The 22,328-nt window shown below is 42.6% G+C and overlaps 2 protein-coding genes across 2 annotated transcripts; one reads left to right on the top strand and one right to left on the bottom strand.

Moving 5' to 3' along the window:
• Positions 1-1,733: 1,733 nt before the first annotated feature.
• MYL5 (myosin light chain 5) lies at positions 1,734-6,695 on the top strand. Its single transcript, XM_081845807.1, has 7 exons — positions 1,734-1,876; positions 2,444-2,551; positions 3,276-3,351; positions 3,891-3,995; positions 4,553-4,631; positions 5,642-5,690; positions 6,517-6,695. Exons 1-7 carry the CDS (start codon positions 1,874-1,876, stop codon positions 6,613-6,615), a joined length of 519 nt encoding a protein of 172 aa, XP_081701933.1. The 5' UTR covers positions 1,734-1,873; the 3' UTR covers positions 6,616-6,695.
• Positions 6,696-7,027: 332 nt separating this feature from the next.
• Positions 7,028-21,188, bottom strand: TMEM175 (transmembrane protein 175). Its single transcript, XM_081845806.1, has 10 exons — positions 21,022-21,188; positions 19,061-19,099; positions 18,212-18,309; positions 16,530-16,581; positions 15,063-15,098; positions 13,720-13,803; positions 13,059-13,223; positions 12,655-12,733; positions 11,262-11,391; positions 7,028-9,248 (listed from the first exon to the last, which is right to left on the bottom strand). The coding sequence occupies exons 1-10, from the start codon at positions 21,175-21,177 to the stop codon at positions 8,585-8,587; spliced, it is 1,503 nt and encodes a 500-aa protein (XP_081701932.1). The 5' UTR covers positions 21,178-21,188; the 3' UTR covers positions 7,028-8,584.
• Between the last annotated feature and the right edge of the window lie 1,140 nt (positions 21,189-22,328).

Raw genomic sequence — 22,328 nt, 5'->3', positions numbered from 1 at the left:
CATCAATGGGCTTGCTTTGCAAGACAAAAAAACCGCTAGACGAAGAGACTCGCGGAACGGATTCTTTTCGTCTTGCGAGGCACCACTGTAGTTGGTGGAGTGGGAATGGCATCTTCCAAACTTTTAGGAGGTATACAGATTGTATGTGGGGGTAATTCATGTAACAGTCTGTGCAAGAAGCTTATTCTGACAACTCATTTAAGAAGAATATATTGTCTTAATAATCTACCCCTATTGCCTGAAAGCTGTTTCAATAACTATATAATACAGACTTTAAAAGCTGTTTGAACATTGTTTCCTAAATTGGATCCCGAAGAGCAGGGGAATAGCAGATGCTAAAGATACACACAGAGCCAACCAAAAGCCCAGAGAGAATATCATAACACAGTATAATTAGTGAATATTATTAGCATGAGCAGCTGCAAGCAAAAGATATGAATAGCAAGAAGCAACTGTGCAAGAATGTTAAAAGGGTAGAGTTAATCGATATTTCCAACATGGCTCATCATTTTAATTATCAAATATATGGTGCAGCCAAGTTCCTTTGGGTGTTAATGGATCATGGAAACTAAAATTTCCAGATTAATTCCTGCAATGAGGATATTGCTGTCATTGACATTCAAACTGACACACTATTGTAATGCCTTCAGTGAAATCTAATGTAAATGCCATGCAGTATTGGGTTCAGTGTTTGTAGCTTATGTAAATTACAAATAAATAAATAAGAAAAAGAGAGAGAAAATTATACAGATCTTGATTGCCTGCATGCTGTTTTTTTAAACAATCCTACTGTGTTCACACACACAAACCTATTTAAATATAATATCCCTAGAAGCTTTCTTGAATCAGGATGGTGTTTTATGATTCCTAATGGTTTTTGCTTTACTTTGTCCTAAGTAATGAGTATGATTACTCCACCCAATTACACTTCTCAGTCCCACTTATTTCTATGGGAAAGCCACAGCTACCATTCTGAATTTTTGATCCCCGTTTACTTTTGTGCATTGGTAAAGCCAGAGGGTTTGTCATGAAATCTTCCAAAATCCCTTCCCATTCCTATTCTGGTCATGCTTTTAAAATAAAAATGCGTATCAGAGGCAGCCCAAGAGTGAGCAAGTCCTCCTCTCCCTTGCTAGAGAGGAAAATGTTGTTAAATTTTGCAAAATTTAACAACATTTTGGATCTTCTTGGTTTTTTTTTTTTTTTTACAGTATAGCAGTAATGGTTGAGTAATGGAAGACTCAACATTATTGCCAGGGAACACAATGAAACTCCTCCCGCCCCCTTCTCCCGCTTGCAGTCCCACTCCAGCCACTGATCTTTTCCTAAAGATCCTGCAATTCAAGTGCAATCCTGTGTTATTCAAGTGGGACTCTCTGCAAGTGGGACCCCACAAATGGATATTATCCTAAAGTATATATGTTTTAATTGATGTTGGATGGTGCATTTAATATTCGAGGGGGTTGGAATTGCACTACCTAATTAAAATTAAAAAAAACTTGTGTTTTGTCTGCACAATTAACACTTCTGACAAGCCGTCTAATAGATAACTGAATCCAAATGTGGCACACACATAACAACGATCTCAGAGTTTTTCACTGTATGTACTCTTAGTTCTCTTTCATTTAAAGCAAATGACTTACTAGGCAAGTTCATGTCTAAGGAACAGTTGCCCGGCCACTGGGGAACAGAAGGTATCTCGCAGTCCTAGCCATGTATGGAATAGCTCTTGTGAGCTCAGGGTTCTTAAGACGTTTGAGATCTCCTTTGGGAGATCTGAGCTGTAAAGACAAGATCCTCCCCTTCATATAAGAGGCCATTCATAAAGAAAAATTTGCCAGAGAAAGGCGGGCAGAGTAGCTTTCCACAAAATATGGTGAGTTTGGCCTGCATGGCGATATAATCTGTTTTGTTAAAAACCTACAGCAGCAACAGCAACATATTCTGATTTAGGCAGTTTTAAGAGTACCTAAATTAAAGTGTGCCTTCTGTGACTCACTGCACATTTTGATGGTTGTTAATTGGAAAAAAGTCCAAATATGTATGGGATAGCTCAGTCCGTAGAGGGCCTACTTGGTGGTGGCACCCTCCCATCATATCTTAGATAAACAACTACAAGATATCTGAAGGCAGCCCTGTTCGGGGAAGTTTTTAATGGTTGATGTTTTATTGTGTTTTTAATATTTTGTTGGGGACCATCCAGAGTGGCTGGGACAACTCAAGTCAGATGGAGGGCATATTATCATTATTATTATTGCTGTGATTTTGAGTCCCATGTAGGGCAAAAGGATCCTGCATTGCAGTGGGTAGGCCTAGATGACCTTTGAGGTCCCTTCCAACACTACAGTTCTATGATAATGGTTCATGGGTTGCCATTGCTGCTGCTGAATTGTCATGCGGGGTCCATGCTGCACCAGCTGAGCTCATTTCCTGCTCTTTTCAGGCCAGCAGAAAAACCAAGAAGAAGGAAGGGGGAGCGAAACGTGCTCAGAGAGCTTCCTCTAATGTTTTCTCCAACTTTGAACAGACACAGATTCAAGAATTTAAGGAAGTAAGAAAATTCCCTATCTATGGCCGGGAGGCTCTAAATTACAAATAGGCTTGCTATTCTGTATTTTTCTCTTAATATTAATCAGGGATATGCAGCTACCTGAATCTTGAGATGTATGGAAATATGAAATGGAAAGGGGAGTTCACTCAGTCAGATGGGTGGGGTAAAATTATTATCATTATTATCATCATCATAATCATCATCATGCAGACCACACCTGTAGGAAGAAAGCAGGTATTCCCTTTGATGTCACAAACTTGGGGTGCAGTTGCAAGACAGAACTTTGTAAATATTTGTTTTGATGGTTTTTTCATGTTAGAAAAGGGGGTTATTTAAGGAATGTAGCATGTTTATTCTACAGATGAGCTGGTTGAATGCTCATTCCCTCTCCTCACACAACCTTTAGGATCTGTAGTTCTTCTTGCAGGGTGAGGGAGATTCTCTTAACAACACCAAACTAAAACCCTATGGAGCCTTTGTGGGAAGCCATCACACTTAAACCGGTACAAGTAAAAAAAAAAGAATAAATAAAGTCTGCAATCCTGAACTCTTAGTAGTTTGAGGTTATCCCATTTCTGAGGACTTAAGTGCAGGAAAAGTTTATTTGGAGAACAATATCCTGCATCACTGGGCTTAAACACAAAATGTTAAATCAGTAATTTATTCTAATCACAAGAACATTTTATATCCCACTTCTCTCTCTCTAAATAAATACTTTTTATAGGCTTTTACGCTAATTGATCAGAACAGAGATGGCTTCATTGATAAAGAAGACTTGAAAGATACCTATGCTTCTTTAGGCAAGTGTTGTGAAACGGTAACATCCTCTTTTAATCTCCATTTTGTAGTAACAATTATGTTTTTTCCCCATATAATGTCATTTAAATCTGTTCCTTAGAAAGCATATGTAAAATCATTTCTAAATGCATCCTGTTAAATCAAAGGCAGGACTGGGGTCTGAAATTCAGATTCATATTTTGCTATTGCTCCTAATTTGAGCTCTCTGAGTTTTATACTGTAGAGAATTTTTTTTTTTTAAGCCTGGGAGATTAAATGGGAAACTGTTGAATGTTAAAAAATATTTTTTTTGCTGGCACTTGAACAAATGATGGTGGCAGTGTCTCTATACCAGGCTTCCTCAAACTTTGGTCTACAACTCCCACGATCCCTAGCTACCAGGACCAGTGGTCAGGGATGATGGGAATTGTAGTCTCAAAACATCTGGAGGGCCAAGTTTGAGGAAGCCGGCTCTATACATCAAGCATATACAGTAGAAGTAATTCTGGTACATGCATGCTCTGTTGATGCAATGGATCATTTATTTTCCATTTGATTTTAGGTAAAACAAATGTCAAAGACGATGAGTTAGAATCTATGCTTAAAGAAGCCACTGGACCGATTAATTTTACCATGTTTTTGAACCTGTTTGGGGAAAAGTTAAGTGGTAAGTTTAACACTCTCTTATTAAAACTACATCCTCCCAGAAATTTGCACGTGATGCTAATCATGACATTTCAGATGAGCTATTTTCTCTATTGCAGTAAAAGCAGTATTTAGCACTGGACAGAAGTTAAAATTAAAATGAAAGGCTGAAAGCTTAAAAGTAGCCAAACTGATTGCATTTGAGGTTTTTGTCTTCTTCCTGGGGTTTTTGGTTACGTTATCCAGAAAGTTACACAAGACAGCTCCCCATAAAACCAAAGCAAACTTAAAGCACTCTTACCTTGGGCTGCTTTGACTCTTCGTTCCCTCTTTTTATAGGGTATCTGCACAATAACATCATCAAATAATTGTCATCCTGTATTTTCCCTGTGGTTCTTTTATCTTTTCTGCAGTCCCCCCCCTCCCATTTGAAAGGAAGAGTAGGAAAATCCCCACAGACAAGAGATTCCTGTTAATACTTTTCTTTCTGGAGTATCCAGTTTTAAATGGGGTTCTCTATTGCTCAGAAGCAATAGCATGACCAGCCTAGTTTCAGCTGTACCTCATTATTTTCTGCAGGTACGGACACTGAAGAGACCATACTGAACGCATTTAAAATGTTTGACCCAGAGGGTAAAGGAAACCTTAACAAGGATTAGTAAGTATTAGCTACCTAAGCAGAGCCTGTTGCCTGGTGGACAGCTCATATTGCCTGCTAAGGACCAAGTTGCAGTGACAGCGGCGGACCTTGGCTTTAAAAACGACTCTGCTCCGATCACCTGTAGAGTGCACAAGCATGCAAAAGGAGTTATGGGTAGGAGGTGACAAACCCTTTCCCCCACAGACCCCTTTCCCCTTCCACAGGCCGTCCCCCAAAGGCATTTCGGCCCCCAACCAGGCTTTGAGTTGGAAATGAACCCAGCTCGGAGTAAAATGTTGCGGGGAAGGGCTGCGGGAATATATGGCGGGTGGGGTGAGGGTTCAGAATGCCTTGACCATTTTGCAATTTGAAACAGCACCCCGCTCTCACTTTACACACACTCGGGAGCAGAGCCACACTGAAATGCTTAGATCCATTGCTGTTGCATGTAGTTTGGCCCTACCTTTCTACTCCTTAAGCCTGCCAATATTACACCACATACATTGGCCTGCCTTCTATGTTATGGTTAAGGCAAAATTAATTCGCGACCATACAAATAGGCTGTCTCCCAGAGAGGAGCTTGTGTACTGTCTAAATCAGCGTTGTCCAACCGTGGTCGATCCCGGGTTCCCTTCCGATCCCTGGTTTAAGGAAGTATTGTGTTAAAAGTCTCTGCCCCCGCCGTCCTCGCTCTGTCTGTTACGTGCAATGGGCAGTCGTTAGTGGCAAGAAACTTGCCTGTTTTGCTGCGCCTGCTTCTTACTGTGTTTTAAGACCTCACCTTCCTAAAGAAAGCTCAACAACTTTGGCCTCCCCCCCCCCCCAATGACAATGGGTAGATCACTGCCAGTTGTTTTAGCCAGTTGGTCTAAATCCATGATAGTTAAGGTCTTTCCTCCTTAATCACAACTTGTAACCATAGGGAAAGCTTTGGCTGCAGTTTCTGGTTAAAGAAGTGAGATCTTAACAATGACTCTTATGCCAGCCTTTTCATAAACAAGGTAATTTTCTCTGTGTCTCTTCTACAGTATTAAACGCTTAATGATGTCCCAAGGTGACAAGTTCAATGCTGAAGAGGTTTGTATGTTCTATATACCCAAAATCATTTATACTTGGCTTGTTATTTGTTGTTTAGTCGATTAGTCGTGTCCGACTCTTCATGACCCCATGGACCAGAGCATGCCAGGCACTCCTGTCTTCTACTGCCTCCCACAGTTTGGTCAAACTCATGCTGGTAGCTTCGAGAACACTGTCCAACCATCTCATTCTCTGTCGTCCCCTTCTCCTTGTGCCCTCCATCTTTCCCAACATCAGGGTCTTTTCCAGGGAGTCTTCTCATGAGGTGGCCAAAGTATTGGAGCCTCAGCTTCACAATCTGTCCTTCCAGTGAGCACTCAGGGCTGATTTCCTTAAGAATGGATAGGTTTGATCTTCTTGCAGTCCATGGGACTCTCAAGAGTCTCCTCCAGCACCAGAATTCAAAAGCATCAATTCTTCGGCAATCAGCCTTCTTTATGGTGCAGCTCTCACTTCCATACATCACTACTGGGAAAACCATGGCTTTAACTATACAGACCTTTAACTATACGGGCCTTAAAGCCATGGTTTCCCCAGTAGTGATGTATGGAAGTGAGAGCTGGACCATAAAGAAGGCTGATCGCCGAAGAATTGATGCTTTTGAATTCTGGTGCTGGAGGAGACTCTTGAGAGTCCCATGGACTGCAAGAAGATCAAACCTATCCATTCTTAAGGAAATCAGCCCTGAGTGCTTTTAGGATGCCTGTTTTCCATAATGCAACCAAACTTTTCAAGGTGTGGCCAGGATCACATTAGGTAGACTGGTGAGAGGTGTCTCTGTTGCCCCCAGTTCTAACTATATATATTTCTCCCTGTTGATGTGCAGATCGATCAGATGTTCCAGAGTTCTCCTATTGACGCAGCAGGAAACCTGGATTACAAAGCTCTCTGCTATACCATCACTCACGGAGATGAAAAAGAATAGTCTGCCTACTTTTGGAAACTGTGTCAACACCTATGCCCATGCAATAAGAATAAAACAAAATAAATGCATTACTTTCTCTATGCTCTGTGTATTTTACATAGCACTGTGTATTTTATTTGAATATCAACCCTACAGGAAAATGTCGAGTTGGAATGTTTCATTCTTCAACAAGTTACTATATAAAATTTTGCCACTTAAAAGAATTATTTTCAGAAAGGTATCAGTCTGGGGAGACTGCAAAGTGGCATTTGCTCAAGAGCAAACTAGATGGGATCTGTGACTAGGATCTCCTGTGAGGTTTTGTTTCCTCCTAGTTTGCAGCTTCACACGGCTGCTGTAAGGACTGGTGAAATGGTATTCTGGTATTCTAATGTGGAAGAGAGTTTATGAAGTGGAGTAAAACTCCTGCCAGTTTCAATTGTAAATGCAGCATTTTATTCAATAAAAAAATGTTCCAACACATTTTAAAATTAAGGAATGTATAAAATAAGGGACCAAAGAGAATCATTAAGAGGACATATCTTAGACTGTAGGTTGAATCTCAACATACAATATAGTGCATTTCTCCAAAGCAAGTATTATGATGATCAATCAGTCAATCAATCAATCAATCAATCAATCAATCAATCAATCAAGTAAAGGTAATTGTGCATCATAAACCACTCAAAATATAAATATTTTACGTTTATAATAAAGTGCAATCAAGGGAAAAGTACAGAAGCTATTAGCTAGCCTACATAGGTGCATTTCAAGAAAAGAGACTGGGTTTTTTTTCTGAATGGCATAATGCTGATCATTTCATTGAGAAGTTGCATCAAACATTAGGTATAGAAAGTTCTTCCTTCCAGCTAAAGGCAACATTCAAGATAAACCAGCAGCTTAGTGGATTAGCCAAAGCTCAGATGACTTTATACTGGAAGTGTATCGGCTCAGCAGAACAACACTGAAGGAAAGAGACATTAAGCAAGAGCTGGAAAAAGACTTAATATCCGTAGGTACCCTCAACTTTCTGCAGAAACCAGGATGAACCCTGGTACAATTTTCACATTCCTAGACTCCAGATCCCTGAGAAATCGGAGGTCTTTAGATTTTCCAACCAGAGATGAACCACCTTGTCTATTGTCCATGAAAGCCATTTGTTTTGGAGATTCAGGGGCACTTGCCCAACACTCTACATAATAATTTTCACTCGTATTCCAGGCCAAATACATCCTGTATGTATTCCAGGAAGCAGATGTTGATTTACTACAACAGCCATACCCTATGATATGTAACAACTTAACATTCAAATAATGCCCCCTGATAACATGAACATGACATGAATACGAATCTTACTAATCTTTACTAATTATGACAACTGAAACTTGACTTTAGGAACTAGGGAAAGCTACCTTATTCCAAGATCATGGATTGATCTCACTCGTATTATTAACAGTGACTGAAAACAGCTCTCCGGTTTCAGATGGACTCTCCCAGCTCTACCTGGCAATCCTAAGAATTGAATCTGGGACATTTTGCATGCAAAGCATGTGATTTAACACCAAGCCACAGTCTCGTCTCCTTATTTAACGCCTCAAAAACAGACCCAATGCTATAATTCTCCCTTAATCTTTCTGTGCTCCCTCTCTCACCATGCAGGGGGAAACCAAGCCAAATGGGCGGCGTATAAATAATAAATTATTATTATTATTATTATGCAAAAAACTGACTACATTGGTGGTTAGATGCATCATCTTAGCCCTAATCACTGACAAAAATGTCCAACCTGCAGCCAAAAATATGGCCAGTGGACTTTGCATGACTCCATTTCTGGGTTTGCACCTGAAATCTCTCTACTCAAAGCGTTTTATGTTCCATGAAGCAAAACATCTAAACTGGCAAAATGTTGAATATACCCAGTTGTGGCTTGAACCAGGCAAGTTCAAGTAGAAGCAATTCCACAGGAATTCCAAGGAAAGCAGCGGTAAAGCTATGACAGGGTCTCGGAAGGAGACAAACATGCTTCCTCTTCTTCTGATACATCTTTCCATGGCCTGAACAGAGACACCAGGAACTTCAACGCCACCAAACCAACCCTGACGAAGATGCGCAAGACGAGGAAGGCAAAGGGGACGACGATCTGCATGAGGTGGAAGATTTCTGTACTCAGCTCGCTTACAGCGCAGGTCAGGAAGAAGGCTGCGAGGCTCGCGCAGGGGTAGAGAGCCAGCTTGGCAAACATGAAGGCGTGCTCTTTGCCGCCGTATCGTGCAAAAGGATGCAGCGTTTCCTTTTCGTGGAAGAGGGCCGCGGTCCAGATGCCAAACTGAAAGATGCTGGCGAAGAAAATGGTGACGCAGCTCACCTGGATGGCTTCTATTTCGTTGTGAGACTTCTCCGCAAACTCGCTGGTCAGCTGGTAGGCCAGAGGCAGACCTCCGATGAAAGCCAGCGAGAGGGTGTTGAGGAGGCCCATCAGGCGCGTTGCTTTTGTCACGTGAAGGAAGAGCGAATGGTGGACAAACCAGAGAAGGCCGATAGTAACAAAAGACCCAAAGTAGGCAAGGAAATTCGGACCGTATTCACTCAAGGCATTGATGAGATTCCCGCGGTATTTCTCTCGCACCTCTTTAGCGTCAGGAACGTTATCTTCACTGTTGGGGTGGAAAATGATCTTTCAGTTATACATGCACCGGCATCCATTTATATGGTGATATTCTATTATTTTCTGCATGTTACTTTAACACTTAGAAATATATATATATATTTTAAAATCCTTTTTATTAAATGATTTTCATAGTTAAACAATGGTACATATAACATCTCTGTTTTCTGTATAGGAAGAGGATTAAAATGAACTGGTGGGTTTTGGTCAGTTAGTGGGATAACAGGAGATTGCAGATCTAGGAGACGTTTCTATTTTGCAGGCAAGAGCTATGTGATATGCAGCACTCATGCTTCCATCTATGAACTACCAACATGAAGCAAAGGTGGAAATTTCATCATTTCACTTCATTAAGCGTAGGTATTTCCCCTTGGGATGTGCAAGTACTAATACAATTGCACAAGACACTGGTGGAGGGCCCATGCTCAAGAGAGATTAAAGGGAGGTCCACATTGTAAACCCCGCCCCCCCAAAGTCAACGTGGGGATTCCCTTGTGCTTGATGCAGAAGCTGCAGTTAGTGCAGAATGCTGCAGAGCAATTGCTGACAGGAGTGAGGCTTTGACAGCATATAGCACTTGTGCTCAGAGACCTGCTCTGGTTGCCAATTTGCTACTGGGCCAAATTCCAGGCGTTACTATTAGTATATAAAGCCCTTAACAACTTGGGACCAGTCAACCTACAAGATTGCCTTACCCCATGTGTGGTCACTTGACTGCTTCAATTGGCAGAAGTGGACACTATTACAGGTGCCACATAATACCCGTTCCACATTGGTAAGAATTCGGCCGTTTAGTGTGGCACTTTGGAACTCCCTGCCTATTGAAATCAAACAGACCCCTTCACTGTACAGCGGAACCTCGGGTTGCGGACGTAACCCGTGATGGAGGCGTTGGGATTTCAGTTCCCACCAGCTGCGAGCAGCAGCTATGTTGTTGACATTGTGTGATGTCTCTGAGCGTGAGACAGGAAGTCTCTGCCAGTTCTCAGTGTAACCGGAGAGTTACTGAGTGTTGCTTTTCGCTTCTGAGTCAAAGCTGGGGTCAAGTTGGAGACTCTTGTGTCATGCTGCTCAGGAGAGCAGACATGCTTGTACAGTCTTAATAAAGTAGTGGAATAGACTACGTACTGTCTCTTTCTTCTTCATGGATTGGCAGAAGGTTGCGAGTGTGCTCCTCTCAGGAGGGAGGGGTCGCTTATTGCCGGTCTCTCTGGACTGAAGGTGGATTCCAGGCAGAGAGTGACCATTGGAGAAAGGCCCCGGAGTGCCTGGGATGTTGGCAACCTTCCCGGGTGGGCGTTTTTCCAACAGGAGGCACGTCCGCAACCGCAGCATTCGTAACCTGCAGCGCCGCGTCTGCGCACATGCATGGTGTGATTTAGTGCTTCTGCGCAAGCGGTGAAAACCAGAAGTAACCTTTTCCGGTACTTCCGGGTTTCCCGCAGTCCACAACCTGGAAACATGTAACCCGAAGTATTTATAACCCGAGGTACCACTGTACTTTCAGAGCCTGCTAAAAACACTCTTGTTTAGACAAGGCTACCCAGAAGCTTAGGAAGTTGAGGCCATTTTAATCTGTTTTAGTATTTTAACTTTTGTATGTTTTAAAGTAAGGCTGTAAATCTTTCCTGGTTTTCTTGTTTTATCTTTTTGTAAGCTGCTTTGAGTTGTTTTGGTTTTTTTTAACAGTCAAGCAGTGTATAAATTTTATGAAATAAAACTCTATACAGTGGTACCTTGGTTCTCGAACTTAATCTGTTCTGGGAGTCCGAGTTCCTGCACTCAAGCGGAAGCTGCGTCAGATGTTTGGCTTCTGAAAAACGTTCGCAAACCGGAACACTGACTTCCAGGTTTGCAGTGTTCGGGAGCCGAATTGTTTGGGAGCCAAGCCATTCAAGAACCAAGGAACCACTGTACACACTTTCCCCTCCAAGCACTGTATTCTCATATGAAAAACAGTCAAGGGCAATACTGGACAGAACTAAGATTTCTGAAGACCTACCATATATCCAGAATCAAGAGGGTTGCTACGATTGCATAAACTCCATCACTGAATGCTTCCACTCGTTCCTTACTAAGGGGTTGTGTAAGGTAAGAAGTAAAAGACTCCAGAGGGACTTCGTCTTCTTGACCTGGAAGGCACAATAATAAGCATGCTGAATGAAAGCACTAAGCTTTTCTTTTATATAGTCGACAAGCCTTTATTCATTTTGTCTCATCCTCTAGAAATAAATAAAAATACCTTCACCATGTTATTCCTGCCTACCTCCTCCCATAGATATGTTGCTTATCCAAGGTTGAGATGAGAACCTTGCCTGTACAGATTATTGTTGTGTGACTTTTGATCATGTGTTTATCCTTAGACTCCCAACTGGCCAGCTGCCTATCCTATTTCAAATATAATATTATATTAATTGATCTACATTCCTCTCTTCTACCAGAAGTGCCCATAGTGGCATACAACACCACTGTAAAACCGTATCAAATAAGCAATAAACATGCATATAGACACTTTCTAAAAGCAACAGAAACCAGAATATACCTAAAGCAAAACAAGACACAAATGTAGCAGCAGGAAGGGTAAACCATATTGTACATTAAAACAAGAAACAATAACACTAGGTATTACTTTTTAAATTAAAGGTGATTTCAGCTTCTGGTGACAGACGAATTAGGAGCCTGATTATTTCCCGTTAGCATAGGAATTCCAGAGTTGTGGCATAGCCACGGAGAAGGCCCTGTGTGCTCTGCACATCTTAGAAGACTTGGAGACAGACTTTCTGTCACAATCACTGTGCAACACAAAGCAAGGAGAAAACAATTTATTTGGCCTGAATTGTCCTTCTATTTTCATGCTGGACCATACTTTCAAAATCTGCCTCCTAGTCAGTCACCCAAGGGGGAGATAAAGCAATCCCATGCAGAAGAATTAAGGCAGCGGCCCTTCTGCCTAGCTGTGTCTGAGGGAGAGGACAGATTGCAAAGCCCTCTCCATCGAGTTGGCTGGGACCAGCTGCCATTTTGCTGCTTCCTAGGCCATTTCAGCTGGTCACTATGGTATCAATTACCGTATTTTTTCGTGTATAAGACACCCCCATGTATAAGACAACCCCTATTTTTTGAGCCCACAATTAAGAAATAAGTAACTGCAACACTGCATGTATAAGACGACCTCCAATTTTAAACTTAAAAAATTGGGGGGGGGGAAATACACGGAAAAATAGAGTATGTAACTAGGGCTAATGAAGGACTCTTGAACTTGCTTACTTTCGGTTCAATTCCTTTCTCTTTTGGTATAGTGTCTATTAGATTGCCAATTTGGTGGCATGAGCAGCCTGGTGTTTTGTTTTTTTTAAAAAAAATCTTTAAATAAATAAACATAAAAGGATACTCACCAAGGACCTTGCTTTTAAACCATTTGGTTAGGTGGCTGACGTGTGGGAAAAAAATAACGAGCCCAAGAAACACGTAAGCCTGGAAGGAAATAAGAGCTTGTTTATTGCATGGTAACATGCTCAGACGAGTTCCAGGGTTTGCAGGAATACAAAAAACTCTTTAGGGGGAATAAACCCCCAAACCTAAAAACCAACCCCTCCCCACAACAGCCTGATGAAGACTGGACATGCTCAGCAGACACAAAATATAGGCTGACAGTTGGAAGCGGTAGAGAGAATGAGGAAAAGGAGAACCCGAAGTAGGGCATGGGTGGCTGGCAGGCTGAAAAGTCCCCATTGTAGAACACAATCCTGCTCTTGCACACAGCTTGGTAACCGCTATTTGAATGTAAAAGAGGCCTTACCAATGGGATGAAGAAAAAGGAGACGATGGCAGCAAAAAAACTAAGCGTCGGCCCTCTTAGTATAATCTTCAGAATATGATTTTTGTAAAATGCCTGGTTTTCGGACTCCTGTATTTGATGGCTGAGTAAATACGGATGGTGGAAGCCATACACTACGATGATTGCCTGCAGAGTGAAGAAAACACTGCATGAGTACATGAGACTAATGCCAATCACAGATATAATGCCAAACCATGGTTTGGTGTTACAAGAACAAGCCTCGAGCTTCTACTTATTTCTCCACCTCCCTCTTACCCTTGCACACTGAAGAGTTAGCCAATTTCCAATCCCAATTTGCATCAAACCTTTGTTTACAAGTTCACAAATGATTGTGAACAATTGTTGTCCACTGTGGTTTGTGCTTGCCTGAAAATCTGAATAGCAAACCTGTGAGCACAAAGCAATGCAATAATAAACTGGTCCTGTAAGTGCTTGCAGCTTTTGCCGCCTCTACTAGCTGCTGCAAGAAGGGAATCTACTCTTTCCTTTGGGGACTAAACAATTATGTTCTCATATAAGGAGGATAACACGTACATCATCACCATTTTCTGATTATATAACCTATGGAATCTTTCCTGCTAATAGTCCCTAATTTTAAATACTGAAATGAAAGCAACAAGACCTGGATAGTGCCGATTACAACACTGCAGCTACTAAACATGAAAATGCCAAATGGTACATCTGGAAATGAGGCCATCAAGGAGAACTGCAAGACAAAATGAGAGATCAGTGATATGCTGCAAAATACACTCATGGAAAGTAAAACCCAATAAATATGTATCAGCTGGATCAGCTTTTTTAAAAACATAAAGTTATATATTTGCAAGCTCTGCTTTCCATACCCTTGACACTCAGTTGAATCAATAAACAAACTTGTAAGATCTGCAAGTTATTCCGAGAGAGGCCAAAAGCATATCCAGGCATATTGTATTAACTTGAAGAGGAAAGCAGTAAGAATGCTGAATTTCTTTCAGTGAACAGGTGTTTGAGTACCGAATTCTAGGATGGACTGAGAAGCTTGCAACTTGGGTTTATGAACCAGCATATTATGCTGAAAAGCTACTGGAAGACATTGGTGCAAGTGCGGTGAAATTTCTATGCTAACTGGCAGAGCCCAGTTTCAAGTTTGGGTGAGAAAATTCTTCGACTGTCTGAACAATTCAGACCATTTAGTTAAACTAATTTACCTTTGAAGAGGATTAGGTTTAGAGTTGCAAGCCTCACCGCAGTCGCAGAGAACAAAATTCACTGTGACAAATACATAGTAAGCTCACTCTGCATTTCCCCTTTGTGGTCTCCTTAATCCTGATTCTTAATAAATTTGCTTAAAATCAGCTTCTGGGTTTTTGACATGCATTTGTGACTGAACGGATTAGCAGCTGGAATCGCTTTGGTTTCATGCTGACCCTAGTCTAGAGGCAAGGAGATCACAAGGAAAGGAAACAGGTTCTGGTCTTGTGGTGGGAGAGTGGCTTTTACTGCTCACTTATACTCAAAGCCTGGGGATTTGCTCCTATTCAGCACCAGAGGCAAAGAGGAGCTGGGGAGATTTTAGAGAGCCATGGTCTGCAAAGGCACACTGATCACTTTGTTCAAATGGGTTTCTATACCTGTACAAAGCGTTCCATAATGAGACGTGCTTCAGAATAGATAAGAGTACATACACTTTGTTTGCCTTTCACTTTAGGTGTTATTTACTTGTAATAAGTGAAGTTTTGTGATAGCTGGTTAAGTGATTAACCTTCAGCTGACCAACTGATATACCATACATAAATTAAAGTGAAAACACAAGAGTTTATTAATGTTACGCTTAAGCTTTTTAAGCAAATAAGAGTTGTACCCATTTCAGGAAGATGTCAACTCTATTCCAACAGGTAGAGTCTTTAAGTTTTAAAAGTAGTTTACACCTCAATAATCAAACAGAGGGGAAATGTTAGGCAGGAAGGAAGTAGAATGCTTACTTACTGTGTATGGCAAAAAAGTAATGAGCATCATACATGCCTAGGAGAGAAAAGAATTCAACATGTGAGAAAAAATACTCGGGGGGCCTAAGCTGTAGCCTCTTCCCTCTCTAACGCTGCCCCAGTTTTAGGGAGGAATGATCATGTCCAAGGACTTCATACATAGCAGCACAGCAGCAGCTCACATTGAACAAAGATACTGCAGTAAGTGTTGCCTGTGGAACCTCTACAACCCTCGGGCTTTATCCAACCAAGGCGTGGTAGTACAAAGAAATGCAGAATAACTCTGAGGGAAGACATCAGTGGCTTCCCACAGTCATCTGTTTGTAGCCTGAGGCCATTTTCCCAAGTTACGCTCAAATCTGTTTCTTGTGTTAGATCACAACAATTTTAGGGAACAATCAAGCAGGCTGTTTTTTCAGCACAAGACATGCCGAAATGGATGGCAGCTTTATAGGGTTGCCGTATTTCAAGAAGTAAAAATCCAGACACAAAAAGTTGTTGTCAAACACCCAGACATTTTGCCAATTTCCCAAAATTCTCCCCAGATGCTAATTCCGTCATTGGAATCCTGGACTTGCCCAGGAGTATGGCAACCCTAGAAAGGCAGAAAGACTCCTGGATAGCTCTCTTACATTTGAAGAAGACTTGGACAGAAGGTAAAGGACCCCGGATGGTTAAGTCCAATCAAAGGCGACTATGGGGTTGCGGTGCTCATCTCACTTTCAGGCCGAGGGAGCTGGCGTTTGTCCACAGACAGCTTTCTATGTCATGTGGTCAGGATAACTAAACTGCTTCTGGTGCAATGGAACACCGTGACGGAAACCAAAGCGCACGGAGACACTGTTTACCTTCCTGCCGCAGCTCTACCTATTTATCTACTTGCACTGGTGTGCTTTCAAACGGCTAGGTCGGCAGGAGCTGGGACAGAGCAATGGGAGCTCACCCTGTTGCGCGGATTCAAACAGCTGACCTTTCGATCAGCAAACCCAAGAGGCTCAGTGGTTTAGACCACAGTGCCACCCACTCTGCTAAAGGCAGGACTCCTGGACAGCTCCTATACATTTGAAGAAGCCTTGACAGAATGTCCCTCAAGATCACACAATTCTGTATGTTATGCACTGGGACAAGTTAAAACCTCCAACTGCTTCGAGTAATTATTAAACTATTCATATTTTGTATTTCACTGTCAACAAATGAAGCAAAAAGCATTCCACATATATTCGGGGTGTTGTTATGATGTCCTGGGTGCCTCAGACACTAATATCAAATAGTGGTGCAGTAAAATGGGTAAAACGCATCATAGCCTATTGCTGTTCTAGATAATTTTGTTTTTGAAACATTAGGATACTGAAATTTTTAAGCAGAAGATTCAAAACTGTTCAGTCTTGGTATCAATAATATTCAAGGCTGGGAATATCTTGATCTTTACACCAGTGTGTGTTTTTTAACGGACCTTTATTTCACTCACCAAATTTAGAAGGGCAAGCACATCATCTATGAGTTCGATCACTTGAAAAAGTCTGAGAGGGAGAGAGAGAGAACAAAAGCTATTAATAATTTTGCCCTGGTAAAATACTCAGAAAGCTCTGACTGACATACACGTTTACTGATGATAGTATCACTTGGGAAGAGTTATGCAGTGTACCTCCATTCTATGATGAGTCTACTCATATTCAGCAGTAAGGGATAAATGATTGTGAAACTCAAAAACTTCCCTTTCTGAAATACCACTCACAAAGATCAGGCAACCAGGCCTGATGAACCAGGCAAATCTGCTCACCAGCTTGCTAGGCTCTTTGGTAAGTCAGCCAACAGGATGATTCCCTTTCCCATCCCTCAAGCTCTTACACCTACTGTGGCTTAAAGAAACTAAGAGATGGAAAAATTTCCTGCCATTTCTTATCTTATCAAATAAGCTCCCACCTCTTCCTTGACACATACAAAGGGCTCAGCTTATTATCTCACTTAGGCTGGTCATAACTCCAGTGTGTTGAGGACTGGATAAGACAGGAAATGAAAGGAGTTTCTCCCCACTGTTTCTTATCTTCTTTATACACTAGCAGAAAGGAGAAAGAACTCTGGCTTCCCTGCAAGCCCTCTGTGAAAGTCACAGGACTTTTTGGGGTGGAGAAGGTAGGTAGGGGAAGAGGCTAATAAGCCAAACTACTTATTTGTAGATCCTTCAATTAAATGGGATTTTCAGAACAGCCAAGCTTGTAAAGAGTGCTCCTGAGCCAGTAACAATTCTATCCAGGTAATAACAACAATTTTATTATTTGTATACCCTGTCCATCTGACTAGGTTGCCTCAGCTATTCTGAGTGGCTTTCAACACATATAAAATCATAATAAAACATTAAGCATTAAAATACTTCCGCAAGAAGCAGCAGCAGCTTACAAAAGTTGTTTCTTCTCTTAAGGCCACAAATGGCAAACAGATGTATGTGCAGACTGATCAAAAGAAAGCCTTGTATGGCGGTAACCTAATGAAATTGTCTGGCAGTAGATTCAGGACAAAAAAGAAAAAAAGGACTTCTTTTAACCAAATGCAATTCATTTTTTCTGATGTGGAAAATAGGGGGCTGGACTTGATTGTTGGTTTGATTAAATAGGTAAAGGTAAAGGGACCCCTGGCCATTAGTTCCAATCATGACCAACTCTGGGGTTGCGGCGCTCATCTCGCTTTATTGGCCGAGGGACCCGGCGTACGGCTTCTGGGTCATGTGGCCAGCATGACCAAGCCGCTTCTGGCGAACCAGAGCAGCGCACAGAAACGCCGTTTACCTTCCCACCAGAGTTGTATCTATTTATCTACTTGCACTGGCATGCTTTCAAACTGCTAGGTTGGAAGGAGCAGGGACTGAGCAACGGGAGCTCACCCCGTTGCGGGGATTCGAACAGCCGACCTTCTGATCAGCAAGTCCTAGGCTCTGTGGTTTTAGAGGTCTTCTTATGTTCTCTTGAGGATTTGTTGTTCCAAGGCTAGTTTAATGTGTTCTTAGCGGCAGTGAATTCAACTGGCATGGCAGGGCTCAGCGCAATCTGCAAGCTATGTTACAGGATGCCTTCCCTCCTTGGACAAGCTACATGCTGCAATTCGCAAGAAGGGCTGATATTGTGTACCTTTTCCAACACATTCCTAAATGCATACCTGACATGAGCTGCCCAAGCAACCGTTACTATTAAAAAAGTCATCAGGTAAACTGCAATTTTGGTGGCTAGGAGCTGCTGAACACTTTCACCCAGTTTCTGAAATAAAACACAGCATTTAACAAATAAGTGCCTGTTATTCATTACAGAAGTTAGTGAAACATGACATGGTGTACTTGTTTTTCACACAAGCAAAAGCACAAAGAGAAAGCGCATTGCAAAACGAACCTTAAGGTGCACTGTGAATTTAAAACCAGAACAAAAAACAAATGTAATCCATTCTTCCCCCTGCTCTCTGAAGACACAAAACCTGAGAATGAAACTCTCTGAATAAAGACAAATCTAGCTGGTGGACACACTGAATTCTTTAAGGTGCCTGGTAGTTAATTAGGAAGAAGTACAGAAGTCTTCTGCTCTTTCTAACCTGGAAGCACTACCCTGTGAACTGCTCAAGAAAGCAGTGCTATTAGGTTAAAAGCAAAATATGGAGACTGTGCTGTTCCTAGCCTGGTGGATGCATGCAAAATAACAGGAAACACAAGAGGCCAGTCAAAAGAGACCCACTTGCCACCTGGGTGAGGGAAAGTGGGGTAGGGGAAGGTGAAGACGAGGGGGCTGGATGTGGACTGTGGGGCACCTATTGAAAGAACTTTAAAATGAACCTGAAACAGATGTTCTAATTTCTTTTAGTACTCAGAGCTAAATGTCCTCTATACTGGAACAACCATGCTGGAGATTCAAAGTGCAATCTAAATTAGTAAACCGAAATACAATCAAAAGTACATTTAATATGAAATATACCACCTAGAATGAGTATTATTATTAGTATTATTATTATTATACACAATACCTGATCTGGGTGTATCTTTGTATGGGCCACGGGCAAAATCTGCAAAAGAAGCAGCATTTGTAACAAGCAGTGAAGAAAAAACAAAACACCGAAGAGCATAAAAGGGACATTTGGGGAAGTGATCTCTAAGGAGTTTCTGGATGCATAAGCAAAATGGGTATTTCCCAACATGAATCCTCACCCTGACCTTGCTCACAATCACAGTGATTAAAGCATGGTAGAAGGGTGCCACCCCATCTTTTCAACCTATCCTTTATTTTACTATTAAAATTGTACCACTTTACTGAGTGGTGCTTACGCCCAAGTAAATAAAGATGTTATTATGTAAAGGTATGCAGCCACAGCTAAGAGGGCTGGACATGGGCTAGCGGTGTGGGCGCAAATCTCCTTTCAGCCACAGCGCTCATTGGTTGACCTCACCCACCTACCTCTGTGAGCAGTGCTTTTTTTCTTAAAAAATGTTTTGGGGTATTCTCATTTTGACTCAAGAAAACCACCATTTTAAAGTCCAAATCAGGAAAAATAAATACAGTAAATGGACAAAAGTACAAAGAGTCACAAAATGTTTAGGGGTATGCGTACCCTGGTCTGCATCCCCCTCAGAAAAAGCACTGGTTGTGAGACTAAAATGGGAAAACCTGCATGTTTGAATCTCTTGGAAGCAGAGCAGGGTCTCTGCCCCCTGGAGCAGAAGGGGGAAACTGAGGTCCTAATCTGATTTGAGGATTGTGAACACAGCATGAATGAAAGGTGACAAGCCCCCCTCCCCAAAAAAATAAGCAGTTTTCCCAAGTGGTTAGAGCTGACCAAGGCCTAGGGAGCCCACAGTTCAGTCATTCTCTCTCGGGGCTCATCCACACTTTGGTTTTGTCCTGCCGCTTTCTCCTTACAGCTGAATCAGAGCAAATGTTCTGTGGGTTGACATTTGCTCCAATTCAGGGATGTGTGCATTGTTGGGTTGTTGTTTTTATCTTGATTACATATTTTGTGCTTTCATATTCTGATTCTGTCCTGTGAACCGCCTTGAGACCTCCGGGTATAGGGCGGTATATAAATTCAGTAGATAAATAAAATAAACAAACAGTGGATTTGTCCTGAGGAAAGCAGCGGGGCAAACGGGAAAAGGGCTCTCAAGACCCCTGGTTTCTGGACACAGGTACGAGCAAAGTGTGGTCCAAGAGCCCTCGCAGGGTTGTTGTGTAGTCGAAACAGGAGAGGGGAAGAATCTCAAGAGGCTTGGGCAACCCAACCAGATGCAACAACATTGTCACTACTATTTTCCTTAGGCAGGGTAGAAACATAAGGAATAAAGCAAATTACTGTATTGCCTGTGTATTGCAGAGGTGGCTGCGTGATGAGATGCTGAAAGAGCTTGTGACCCAGGTTCTAATCCAGCCATGCTGCTTCACCTTCAAAAAGGTAGAGGCGCTGGGGTATAGTTTGGGGGTTTCCATACCTTTATTTAAATCTGGTTACGTAGGAATTGTTCAGTCTGATCGTGTATTTTGGGGTGTTTCGTTTATTGTTTATGATTGCTTTTGTTGCGCTGCAATTGTGCATTTTTTCCATGTTGTATGGTCTGAACTGATACCATAGCTCATTCCGTAGAGCATGAGACTCTTAGTCCCAGAGTCGTGGGTTCCAGCCCCACTGGGTGAAGAATTTGTGCATCGCGGGGGTTGGGCTAGATGACCCTTGGGGTCCCTTTTATCTCTTTTATAAATCTAACTTTGGAAAGGTGGCATACCATAAAAAACTATGTTAAAAAATGAATAAAAAAGGAAGAGGCGCTGCTGCAGAAACCTCGCCCCTTCCACGCGAAAGGGCAGCCCCGGGGTTGCGCTTCGTCCCTGCTCCCAGCCTGTCTAGCGCAGCAGGCGGGAGTCCAACCGGTGCAGCTCCACCCGCCCGCCCTCCCGCAGCAAGGGGCGCGCTGCCCGGCCGCCCTCCGAGAGACTCACCATGACGGTGGCGATGATGGAGAGCAGGGCGTCGCTATAGGCCAGCAGGCGCTGCGAGGCCTGGGTGCCGCCGCCCAGCTCCCCGCCGCGAGGCCTGCCCGGGCCGGGGGGCGTCGGCGGAGAGACCACGGCGACGTAGTCCCCGGCTTCGGCCATCCCGCTCCTCGCCTGCCCTCCCTCCTCGTCGCGGAGGCCGGCCGCCCACACCGCCCGCCTCCTCCGCCCAGGCCCGCCCCGTCCCGCCCCGCTCTCGGCGGCCTCGGCTTCGGGAGGAGGCGCTGCCCGCTTCCCTCCGAGGGCGGGAAATTGGAAAGGGAAAGACGCAAAGCAAAAAACCCGCTCCTTGGATTCACTTGCCATTGGGTTTCATTATGAACGAGGATCCATGGGGGGATGCAGCTCACTAGACCCGAGTCTTCTCGTGTCGTTTCTTTTAAAACCATTAATGGGGGGGGGGGGTTATATGTAATTTGTATGGAATTTTCTGTTTTACAATGGAAAGCACTCGTTTTTACATCCTTAAGATATCTATGACTCCCCTTCTTCTCTTTCCATGCTTCATTTTACATATCAGATATCCCTGCATATTTTACCAAAACTATACCATTTGGCGTTCCATAAAACAACAGTATAAAAATATGGAAGAGATTCAGGCACAAAAGAACTAGGTCCAGTCTTAAGGGTCAGGGAAAGTCTTTACAAGCTGTCCACAGAAACTGACGTTATTCCATAACATAGGGGGAATAGCAGAAAATGCCCATTTTTTTGGCCTTATGATGCTCTGTAGAGCGAAGGGCCATTAATAGAATTTCCCCAGATGTGAGTATTAACATGTTCTGAAATACATTCAAAATATGAGTCATGTTAGATACTCAGCAGCATTCCAGTCATAGCAGTACAGGACTTGCTTACTCTGTCTGGTGTGCCGTTCCATTATCTGATAGGCATTTGCTGACAGCTGATACTGCAATGGCAATAGTTTGAAATTCCAGTTCATATACTGGACTATTATCTGTTGGTTTCTATTTCCCTCACTGAGCAGCAACTGCAGTCACAAGACATTGTTTTGCATTCCACAGAGTTACTGTTGGATTCCCACGGGTGGATGTGACGTACACTGGTTTCCTGTTTTTCAGTGTTCTCTTGGTTTCTTTGTTAGAGAGACAGTTGCTTCTCTGCTCTCACAGAGGCAAGATGCATGTTTGTATTCTCTCAGCATAGAGTGGAAATAAAGTTAAGAATGTGGCACATACTGCTTATCCTTCTGCTGTGTGGACTACTCTGCTTGGGCTCAAGATAAGACGAGC

Source organism: Podarcis erhardii, assembly GCF_964252035.2.
Source record: "Podarcis erhardii genome assembly, chromosome: 17".
NCBI lineage: Eukaryota > Metazoa > Chordata > Lepidosauria > Squamata > Lacertidae > Podarcis > Podarcis erhardii.
This window is presented reverse-complemented; position numbering and strand designations above follow the sequence as displayed.

Excerpts from the sequence above, each read along its gene's own strand:
- MYL5 (XM_081845807.1), top strand. Across the intron at positions 2,552-3,275 it reads AGATTCAAGAATTTAAGGAA|GCTTTTACGCTAATTGATCA; the intron begins GTAAGAAAATTC and ends TACTTTTTATAG. Across the intron at positions 3,352-3,890 it reads AGATACCTATGCTTCTTTAG|GTAAAACAAATGTCAAAGAC; the intron begins GCAAGTGTTGTG and ends ATTTGATTTTAG.
- TMEM175 (XM_081845806.1), bottom strand. The coding sequence starts at position 21,177 with ATGGCCGAAGCCGGGGACTACGTCGCCGTGGTCTCTCCGCCGACGCCC. Across the intron at positions 19,100-21,021 it reads CCATCATCGCCACCGTCATG|ATTTTGCCCGTGGCCCATAC; the intron begins GTGAGTCTCTCG and ends CTTCTTTTGCAG. Across the intron at positions 13,804-15,062 it reads TTACTTTTTTGCCATACACA|TTCTCCTTGATGGCCTCATT; the intron begins GTAAGTAAGCAT and ends TTTGTCTTGCAG.